This window comes from Antedon bifida, chromosome 4 (genome assembly GCF_963402885.1).
Source record: "Antedon bifida chromosome 4, ecAntBifi1.1, whole genome shotgun sequence".
In the NCBI taxonomy this organism is placed as follows: domain Eukaryota; kingdom Metazoa; phylum Echinodermata; class Crinoidea; order Comatulida; family Antedonidae; genus Antedon; species Antedon bifida.
In genome coordinates, this window is record NC_136229.1 from 4,653,781 (window position 1) to 4,664,894 (window position 11,114).

General features: G+C 34.8%; 1 protein-coding gene across 2 annotated transcripts; it reads right to left on the reverse strand.

Moving 5' to 3' along the window:
- Positions 1–4,510: 4,510 nt before the first annotated feature.
- Positions 4,511–10,276, reverse strand: LOC144839948 (uncharacterized). Of its 2 annotated transcripts, none has more exons than XM_078695541.1 (7): positions 10,206–10,276; positions 8,875–9,679; positions 7,496–7,616; positions 7,166–7,265; positions 6,952–7,032; positions 6,311–6,484; positions 4,511–5,296 (listed from the first exon to the last, which is right to left on the reverse strand). In XM_078695541.1, the coding sequence occupies exons 2-7, from the start codon at positions 9,644–9,646 to the stop codon at positions 5,153–5,155; spliced, it is 1,392 nt and encodes a 463-aa protein (XP_078551667.1). In that variant the 5' UTR covers positions 9,647–9,679; positions 10,206–10,276; the 3' UTR covers positions 4,511–5,152. The 2 variants fall into 2 exon arrangements, with proteins under 2 accessions (XP_078551667.1, XP_078551666.1); XM_078695540.1 differs by having other exon boundaries at positions 5,156–5,296; positions 6,067–6,484.
- Between the last annotated feature and the right edge of the window lie 838 nt (positions 10,277–11,114).

Below are 11,114 nucleotides of genomic sequence, written 5' to 3' on the forward strand. Positions count from 1 at the left end.
TTTGTTAGAAGGCCACAAACTATATTGAACATAGCCTAATTAAGCAATGTAGGCCTATGTACTGAGTTGAATTGTATACGTATTCCAGTGCTATATCATTCTCGTTTTGCTGCTATGTTTGAATGTTGCCGGTTCTCACGTTTACATATAGGCCTACCCAACATGAGTGCCGCAGCAACAATAATGGCCAATTTTCACAGACGAGCGGTAACAGTAATATTAATATAGATAGATATCCCCAGGAAAGTTTTCCCCCCAAAACGCGAGAATTGTATTACCCTCAATTCACAAGTAAGTGTGGAAAGCTAGCGGTATGATGAGATTATTACGGGCGGTTCCCGCTCAGGATAGATACGTGGGACAAGCTATAACGCGGGTTTCCGCTTACCGTTATTACCGCTGTCTGTGTAAATTGGTCATTACGTCACAATATATGGCAAAACCTTAGATCCAGGGCAGAATGGGATTTCAAGACTCGAACTTCACTGATATCAAAATATGTTCGCACTTATTAGAGTACTTAAAGATAAACATTAACTAATTTTCTTTCAAGCACACCACACGATAAACTCGTAATTTCTATACCAAGTTTCTCTGTGGTCTACTGGACGTCAGAAAATCGTTTGAGTATGTGACATGATTTGAACAGAAGTCTCTGGGAAGCCAGCATGTCAACCACTAAGTGACGGTGCACTAAGTCACGGTGACACTAACGTTTACTACCGGAGTGACGCAATATTTCTCTCATTATATTTGTGTTATAATTTAAAAATGATAAAATAAATGTAATAATAACCCCATAAAATACTGATGACGCTTATTTCCACAAAAATAAAATGCATTTTAATATGAACGTTTTTGGTCTCGCTTAAGTCATCAATCAACTATCTCAGAGAATAATTATACAATACGCTTATTGCATTTCTAATTATGGTGCTATAAATTAATAACCCATTAATAGATTATAGAACGCCCACATCTTTTAAAAACTTTGTTCATCGATTGGTTACGTCACAAACCATCGTTGCGTCATTTCGTACCTTGTAACTATGACGAAAAAAACCTCGTAAAAAATGCTAAGTAATATAATAATACTGTTAATTGCTAATAAGTTGAAACGGATAATTGATGACCAGTATTCGAAGACTTTTTTGACGTAAACGACCGTCATATGTTGAGCCATGTTTTCACACTTATTTAACAATAACTAATAATTTAAAGGTTACGGTAGCTTCCCGTAGTGGTGTACAAGATATATTTTGATATGGTTTCCAGTGAATAATAGTAGTAACATGAAGCTAAGACGTGTAAATATCAACAACCTAAATGTAAAAATACAGAAAAAGTGCAATCCCATGTTTCTTTTCGCTGCTAAAGCGTGGTTCCCACTAGAACGCAACGCAGCGAGTGCGACGTATCGACGCAAAGTGCTGTATTGCGTAATCACAAGTGGGAAACCGACGACGCAACAGTGCTACAAACATCGCTACGGGAAATCAAATCATCAGTTTGATTTCACGCAACAACGGGGGCAAACACAATTATTGGAAGGGCATTTCCTTACGTTGCGTCGGTTGCGTTGCGTCGCTAGTGGTAACCAAGCTTTAATGAATGATCTGTTCTTTTATAACAGTAGGCCTATAACCTTATATCTTGACTATAGTGCAGTACAGTTTTAAAATCTCTTTTACCTCGATATTTATGCTTTTTATTCGTTTCTGTATTTCCGTTTGTTTCCTGGATGTCGGCCTATAATTTTTACCGTTTTTTAAATACTTTTATCGTTTTAATAACCAGGGAGTTACTCCCTGGAATAACCCCACTTATTTTTCGACGACAAGTATAAGAACAAGCCTCGGAAATAAGCCCCACTTAATAAAAAAAAAAAAGTGGCGCACAGGACAAAGATACATATTTTAATGATTTTCAATGACTTTCATTCGTAAGCCTGAAATCATCAGGTTTGTAGGTCAAATGTTTATATAATAAACACTATACATTTGAAACCCGGAGATACCCTTTAAGGATGTGTTATCACTCCTAAAGCCGATTAATTCGGGTTGCTAATTAAACAAAACATCCTGAAATATTATATTTGCAACAAAACCACAGGGATAAAAACGGTTAGCTTTGGTTGATGAATGGATCCGGTCATCTTAATGACAACAACGGTCACTCACAACTGTACATAATCAATGAATAATCCTTCTATGAGGGCCTAACGCATCATCAATGAATAATCCTTCTATGTGGGCCTGACGATCTCACAGCTAAAGCCGCCGGCACATCTCTTTTTTCCGCGTTAAGGTCAATTTACACAGACGAGCAGTAACGGTAATAAAAAAACCGCCGCGTAGCTTGTCCCACGTAGAATCTATATCCATCGTGAGCGGAAACCGCTCGGCCGCTCCGCGTTTTGTGTCTATGTTTTTATTACCGTATCAAACGTAATTATTTTTACAAAATCCATAAAGTACAATGAATCAACATTATATTTTCAATTCATGGAAATTTAACTTTGTATGGAACCAATATTAACATTTCCTTTGATCACAAAAGATCGATAGAAATGTCAAATTTATGATTTATTGCAGAAAAGTCTGCTGCCGACTAGACGCGTAACTAACAAGCATAATTCCATGAAAATTATTATTAAAAGTATTTTTTTTAAGGGCTAGACAAATTGTATGTTCAGTGTTTTCAATTAAATTAACATTTGACTTTATTTTTTGTAGTTAGGCTACATTTTTCAGACTGCTACGGAAATCGCGCGCCGGAATCATAATTTTATTTGTCGAATTTACATACATTTTTTGTTTATGTTACTTTTGATTTTTACCGCTGTTCCTTATCACAGAGAAACGCTGTCGTCAAATTCTGTAACAACCAATTTACAGTAATATCGAAACTACGATAAACATGGGAGAGGAGCCAGATTTTTCATTTTTTAAAAGGCCTTTTATTCTTCTTGTAGCGTCAACCACCCCTTTTATTTCATATTATGAACAACAATTTAATACGCATCATATAGGTTAAGTATTGTTCGATCTGTAAGATTACCTTGTTTTTACTATTTCATTGTACTTGTATAATTCGCTTCTTATTTAAGACTTAAATGTTATTTTTGATACTTTTCTCTTTGTTTTTTGTGTGCCGCTGATACAAAAGCGTTTGTTCAATAAAATGTATCTATCTTTATCTACTTCCTCATTTCCACTTTTCCATAATTACCTTCCCTTTTTTATTATTTTCTTTTATTTATCTCTTTTTTTCTATACCTAATTATTATTAATTCATATATTCGCATTAAATGTGTCGAAAAGGCTACAAACGCCCGAGGCCTCCAACGTTTGAGTTGAAGGGCCACGTAGGGTTCCTAAACCAGGGGCCTCAGGTCTCTCTAAGTTGCGCTACAGCACGTAGTTCATACAAACGCGATTGTGAACATAATGGCATAATACGAGATGAATTGAGGGGTCGAAGTGTGGGCCAGGGGGACGCGACGACCCCCTTCACAATCAAGTGTCTATTCCACATCCATCCTATTCATCATATGAAACACCTTTAAATTGTTATTTGCAAATTACTATGTTCCGTGGGTGATGACAATCTGGTTTGTTGTCAAGGGGAATGCGGTATTTTTTAAACCACAAAATATCTGTTTCTTATAAGACATACAGTTAAGATTAATTGAAATGAAAGTAGCTTGAGTAGGGTTAAAAGGTTTATAATGTCTAGGCCCGTATTTCTTGAAAGGGGACTAACTTTTGTTATGGTGCTATTTTTAGAATTTATTCCAGGACTATCTAAAACGGTATTCTTGAAAATAGTCTAACCACGTTAGTCCTGGACTAAACCTGGGCTAAATATAAAATAAAACAACATGGATGATAACGTCACTTAATTTTCCACAACAATGAAGCCCGACGACCGTCATGTAAAATTGATTGATCTTTTCGATAAACGAGAATCAAGTTTGGCGAACTTCTAAAGCTCTGTGTCTACACTATCAAACTAGTTTGACAAAAACATGTGATGTGACCAAATATGGTAGTGATATGACATCATCATGTCCATGGCCACATCACAATTTTTTGTCACATAAGGTTTGACAGCGTAGACAGAGCTTAAGACTAAAAATCAAGGAGCTCTCAATACTCTGCTTCACTGCTGTCGGAAGATAAGTGGGGTTATTATCATGTTAATTATAATAAAAAATACAATTTTAAGCCCTGAGCAAAAATGGAATCATAAAAGAGCCTCATATATTATTTTTCTAATGCCTGTTTTCCACACTTGCAAAATTCTCGCGCGAATCGAAGAGTTGGTTAATGCGCATGCGTATTCATATTTTCCTCATCTACTTTTCAACAACCATGCATAATTCGTTGACAAAATTAAAGCATGGATGGATTTATCATGTACAGCATAAGCTAATTCTTTTTCTTTTTAAACAAAAAAAAAACAAACATGTACATTATTACATTGTAATATTGTTTTTTATTTCAAGCATTGTATTAAAGGCCTACAACAATTAAAATAATTTGCAAATTTAAAGATTTATGATGCAAATAAATTAACAAAATCTTTATAACATAAATTAACATTTGTTTTTAATATGGTTAGTAAATAAATCGGTAAAATGCAGTATAAAATCCCAAAGCCAGACAAGATTTTAAATGGATTTTTTAAGCCATTATTACAAAATATCAATAATACCAAATATATTATTACAAATACACTGATTAAATTTATCAGTTTATATTGTCTTTTTTATAAGCAAAATAAGTTTATTATAAGAAGGATAGTGAATGAGTTCGCTTATGGTTATCCTTGACAGTTTGCCTAAATATATAAAATAAATATATATAACAAAAAAATAAAATGGCCTATTCAACATTTGATTTATCTATCTTTATGTTTTAATTGGTGTCATAATCAAATAATTAATCGATGGGTGTTTCCTATAAAAAAGTATAATCAGTTTGAAACTTGACCAACTACACTGGTGATTACGGCTCTGCACTTTTTAAAAGCATCGGAAATAGAATTAGAATCTTTCTTTCACTTTACATAGGCCTACATACTGTACATCTCAAACACTGTAATTTAAGAGACTTCATTGGGATCTGCCAAACTGTAACTTGACTTTTCAATTACTAAAGTACAGATCAATAGCATTATCCATGTTCCAGTTGCAATCTGCTAGTATTACTTGAGCTCTTTGTCTGTCCTGGCAGTGAGTAATGTTTAGAAATTTAACTAGTTTCTCTTTCTGGTGTTTATCAAGTTGCATCTGAAACAAAAGACAATTTTATATATAATATATAGATATAAATCCAAAGGCAAAATACTGAAAAAATGACAATGCTGTGGGTATCAGTGGCTGGATCTCAATGGAGATACACAAAAAAAGCAAAAAGCTAAATAAAAACGATAAAGTAAAACAGCCAGAAAAGTTAGCAGAGCTTTCGGGCAACACTAGCCTTTCATCAGTGCAAGTGAAGGTACTTGGATAGATAGATATATCAGGGAAGCGCTGCCTGAGTGGACAGGAATAAAAGAAATAAAACAAAAGAGGAACAAGGCTAGTGAATATGATTCTTCATTATTAATTGCAGCTTCAAATTAATTAAGCCTGCTCTGAAACCTTTTAAACTCTTTTTTTTCTCTTTATTTTTCATATTTTTTGCTTCTTTTGTTAAGTACATTGAGGCTTACTGTATATAGCGCATTTGTATAATGCGCTATATAAGCCCCATTTATTATTATTTATTAAGACGAATTTAAAGAATAAAAACATGCGATGAGATACAATATAATTATACAATGATTTTTAAAAATTGCTAAAAAACAACTTTGAGAATGAATTAATTTCATCATACCAAAACTGTAGATTTGTCTATCTATTATTGGATATTTGGAAGAGTCGTAATGTGTCTTTGGTGTGTACAGCTTTTAAAAAGAAGAGGATGGGAAGGAGGGGCGTGGTTTACTAAGCTTGGCGACTCCCCAATAATTCCTTCCCAATGCAGTAACTGTGCTTTAAAATTGAAATAAAATCACCTAGTTTTAGTGATTCCTTTTTCTTTTTTTTCTTTTCACGTAGAGTAGCCCGGGTCTTTTCTAATCTCTTGTTAAATTCTTCTTCAGTGTAACCCCATGTCACAGGCTTAACACCAGAACTTGTTTTCTCCTGGTCAGTTTGTACTGTAGGCTGACATTTCTCCTTATTTGTTTCGTCGGGTATGGTTTGAGATGGAAATTGATAAGAAAAAGTAGGCCTACTATTGCTTGGTGGGCTACTTACTGGATCAGGGACTAAAGCAGGATCTGGTGCAGGCCGCTCTACAAGGTGGGGCGGTGCTTTTTTAGGTTGAGGCATTTCAGCTACATCTGGTTTTGTTCCGATTGTGACAAAGTATTCTGGGAGGGCACGGGCGTTTGAGTAAATTACATATTCTGCATATTTTGATACACGTCCCTGCAAAAAAGTATAAAATATATAAAACAAACAACAAATCATGTCCAGTTAATGGTTAAATGGTCATACTATATCATATTCTGCATTCTTATACGAAAATTGGACGACAAACTTGTTAAAAGTGTAGCCAGAATTTTAGAAGGGGGTTCGTTTTTCCAAAAAAGAACCTTCTAACCCTCCTGGCTACGGACTTGACCTCCTGGCTACGGGACTGACCCTTCCTGGCTACAGGCATGACCCCTCCTGGCTACGGGCATGACCCTCATGGCTACGGATTTGAACCCAGCTGGCTACTGGGATAACCCCTCCTGTCTACGGGCATGACCCCTCATGGCTACGGATTTGACCCATGCTGGCTACTGGGATAACCCCTCCTGTCTACTGCCTTGACCCCTGCTGGATACGGGCTTGACCTGGTCACTGGTAACCTTGTTCATACCAGTCTAGAGCATCATTAATAAGTTTACCTTTACTGAGTCGTAGCGTTGTTTGCCTATTTTAATCGGCTCCCGTTTTAAATCTGGATCTTGTTTTCTATCAGGATATGTCTGTAATATTAAATGATTTATTAAAATTATCATCATTTTTTCTTCACTTTTTTTTTTGTAAATGCGGTTTTTGAGATTAGAAATGATATAAAAATTATATAAAATGTTCATTTAAAATGAACAACAACATTACCTTAACATCACCAAGTAAAACTCTGCACATGAGTATTAAACCAGTACGTCCTTCTCTTTTCTTCCGTATTACATATTCCATACATTTTCTTGGATCATCACTGTAACAAAAATATTAAAAACATACACTTTTGGTTTGATTTTACAATGTTCTAAGCGTGGATGTCCTGTAAGTGGTACCACACAAATAGCATAGGCTTATTATTAGAAATTACAATGTGTTCAGTTCTGTATCTTCAATCTGTCACTCTCTACATGATTTAGCCAACTATACTTATTTATTTATCGTCAATCGTTATCGTCCTAGTGTAAATGGATCTACTCTACAGACCTGAAATATATTCCATTTGTACCAAAGTGTCCGCGACTAGCTAGTCTGTGGTCAAGACCTTCTACTGCTAAATCCATCTTCTCAGCACAGGTCCCATGAAATAAGTACACAATGTTCAAATCTATTATATTATATAGAAAAATAGTTGGGGTTTTTTTCAAAAACAGTTTTGCTTTTACACATAATTCAGAATTTGTTGAAAAATGTGTTTTAAAATGTTTTCAAGCACTGTTGACATTTATAATGCCTGGTTTTCAGTAATATATGAAAGCTATGGCAAGCAACAGAGGTCGCTATACAAATGTAAAAATCAGAGCCATATATAGAGAGAGTTACGGCATTGAATGGATTAGAAGCCGTGTTTGTGTCCAACTATTCCTATGTAGCGTATGGAGTTGAGTCTTTTGTTTTGAAAATGTATAATGTTCAAAAGGCTTTAATTATTGAATTTAATATCAAAACAATCAATTTGATTAAAGGTTTTTGTTAAAATAATAAAAAAAATATAAAGTTACTGCGAACATGATTTAAAACAACAAAAATAGCAATTTCGGAACGGCTCTGGTTGTGCGCTCGATGCACGCTCTACGCGTGCGCGTTTAGTTTGTACAGCGATTCTCTATAGTAATGCATTGTTTTTACATTTTGTTGTTTAAAATCATGTTCGCAGTAACTTTATGATTTCGTTATTATCTTAACAAAAACCAAATTGATTGTTTTGATATTAAATTCGATATTTAAAGCATTGTGAATGTTATACATTTTTTAAGCAAATGACTCGACTCCATACGCTACATAGGCATAGTTGGACACAAACATGGCCGGCGTGCACACCACGTGACTTTCTAAAATCCGTGAACGCAAAGTCGTAACTCTCTCTATATATGGCTCTGGTAAAAATGCATCAGCCAATTATAGAGGACGCTATTAAACTATATTAGGCCTCAGCATCTATTTCAAATTATTACTTGTGAAACAATCGAGTGGTGGTTTTTTATTAGTTTCTTGCAGGATTTTTTTTTAGGGCGTTCTGCAAGGTTTACGAAATTTAGCAATCATTCAATACTGGAGTGGAGTTGTGGCTTGGTGATTATGATGCTTAGCTACCACTACAAGGGTTCTGGGTTCAAGTCCCGTCACATGTCAGGATTTTGTCTAAGGACAAAATTATAACTCCACTCCTAATAAATAAGACTTTGTTTATGTAGAGCATCTTATGTTTGTCTTGTGAACCTCTCTCTGAGGGTCCCTAATGATCAGCAATTGCTGGATGGATCACCCTCATTAAATATGGTCCAAAAAAAACCACAAAAAAAATACCGGTTATTATACAAAGAACAGACTAGTTTTTTACAGGCCGGACTCATCTGTATAATTACCTTTTACAGAACATTTTCTACTCGACTGCATATGTTCAATCTCCAACTTAAATTTATCCAGAAGTCTTTTATTTTCAATTCTTTCAACGCTATCTACAGTAACATTAGCCTTTGCAATAGTTGAACAAATTTGGTTGAATTCTGTATTGCCAGATTGTAGTTCTACAAAGTTGTGTGACTGGGTAAGAGAAGCATCTGTCCAATTTACTGGCAACCCGTTTATTCCAATTTGACTTGGTTCCATACCAATCTTCAAATGTATAGACTGAGCAATGGAAATTGGTTCTCCGGGTCCGTATAAATCTTCCTCCTCTGGATTTTCTTGGTCACTATGTACAGGTGACATCGGGGGTGACATGCCATCTGATGATGCATCTGATAGATAGATAGGTCTACCATCGTAACTATTGTATGGTTGATCGTTAAACTTGTCATCATCATCTATAGTTGGAGAATGACGCGGTGATCGATAAGAAGCACCTTGATGTCGTGGAAAACTTTTAACCGAGCCATCATCAGAATCGTATGCGTCACGCGTTGGTGATGAATAACGTTTCTGATGGTGGAATGAGTCATCAACTTCACAGCGGCGTGGAGATCGTCGACCTACGGGTTCCTGTGTTTCGCAGAGGTATTCAGGGGAATCATTTGGATCTGATTGTGTGTTACACAAGCAATCATCATCACTCCCCTCAAGTGGTCCATCATATAGGCCTAAATCTTTTAACGTTTTCAGTTGAGAATTAAAAAACTTTTTTTCATTTTCCATCATCCATCTATGTCTTTTCCTTCAAAGTTTTTCTTCCTGCAATGAATAACACATTCGTTTGAAAGAAAATACAAACGTCAAATCGAAGGACATAGTTGTGAACAAAAATGTTTCATTTATGATTTCACAAATATTATTATATAACAAAATAGTGAAATGAGGTTTGTCATCCTGGTTATTTTAATAAATAAAATATTCCTGAGAAAGATTTTCTCAGTAAGTTATACAAAACAAGTAAAGTCGACATACTTATTAGGGTAGGCCTATTACGTACAAGTAGTTCACTCCAGTTCTTCCCTGGTAATTGTATGACTACCGACTAACCTATAATAAGCTAGTCAGTAGGCCTAGCGAAATACTCTAACTAAAGCCTAGCTGGCCCGGTCTAACTAGGCTAGGCCTTGGCCCTAGATAGGTAGACTAGCTAGCCTAGCCCATACGTTTAACATCATTTCCGGGGCCTCTAGCTCTAGTATTAATTTAGAGGCCTTCACACAGTTTGGTAAACCATTCAGAAAATTACAATAATAATAAGTATGACCGATACAATCAATACAAAAACCTTTTTTAAATAAAATGTTACGAAACGCTGCAGTCCAAAAGTGCAGGAACAATGGCTTGTTGGGGATTCCCTTCCCCTAAACTAAACTAAGATATGGTGGCGCTATACTATTTCAATTGTATATCATCATCGTTTTGGATAAGTTTCTCGGTATCTTTTTGTGGAAGTTTTATAATTAATGATCAATTTTAGACAAAATAATTGCATCGATGTTACTACCACTATTATAAAACTATGTCGGATATTCTAAGCATTTGGAAAATGTTTATTTTGAAGAGTAATAGGTAGAGCCAATAGGCCCAACAAATATTACAAAAATAATATAACGTAAAATTAGGAAATGCATAAAATTTATTTATTTGAAAGAAAGTTCCCTACTACCGCCGCAAATGATAAAAAAGGTGGAACATTTATCATTTATTGTATTTAATAGATACAATGAAGAAAAGGAAAAAAATATTCCTATATGTATATTCATAATTAACAGAGTAAAATAATATTAAATATTGTTTAGTATTTAACATTATTTAGGGATCGTCACTGGTCAGCTTGTCTTGCAGGCAGGTAGTGGACATTTTTTTACATTTTTGTTTTTCTTTTTGTTTATATTTTGTAAAAAATGCCTTATTGCCTGAACAATAGAAATAATATAAATTATAATAATAATACTGATGGTGTACCACTTGACTGGACTGGATAATGCAAATACAACACACATCTTGATAAGAAATGTGGAAAGAGAGAGGTAGGTTAAGAAATTGAAATATTAAATTTAAACAAATTTATTTTTAAGTTATGTAATAGAAATTTAAGTGACAATTACTTTTTTTACAATGCCACGGTGTCTTAAATTTGACCTTGAAACTCCGACAACTTCCGAAGATGACGTCACTTAATGCTTCGGTTTCA

What these genes read in the sequence shown, in the direction of transcription:
- LOC144839948 (XM_078695540.1), bottom strand. Translation starts at nt 9,646, where the DNA reads ATGATGGAAAATGAAAAAAAGTTTTTTAATTCTCAACTGAAAACGTTA. An exon ending in TAGAAAATGTTCTGTAAAAG is followed by an intron (nt 7,617 to 8,874) that starts GTAATTATACAG and finishes ATAATATAATAG; the next exon opens with ATTTGAACATTGTGTACTTA. An exon ending in AACGCTACGACTCAGTAAAG is followed by an intron (nt 6,485 to 6,951) that starts GTAAACTTATTA and finishes ACTTTTTTGCAG; the next exon opens with GGACGTGTATCAAAATATGC.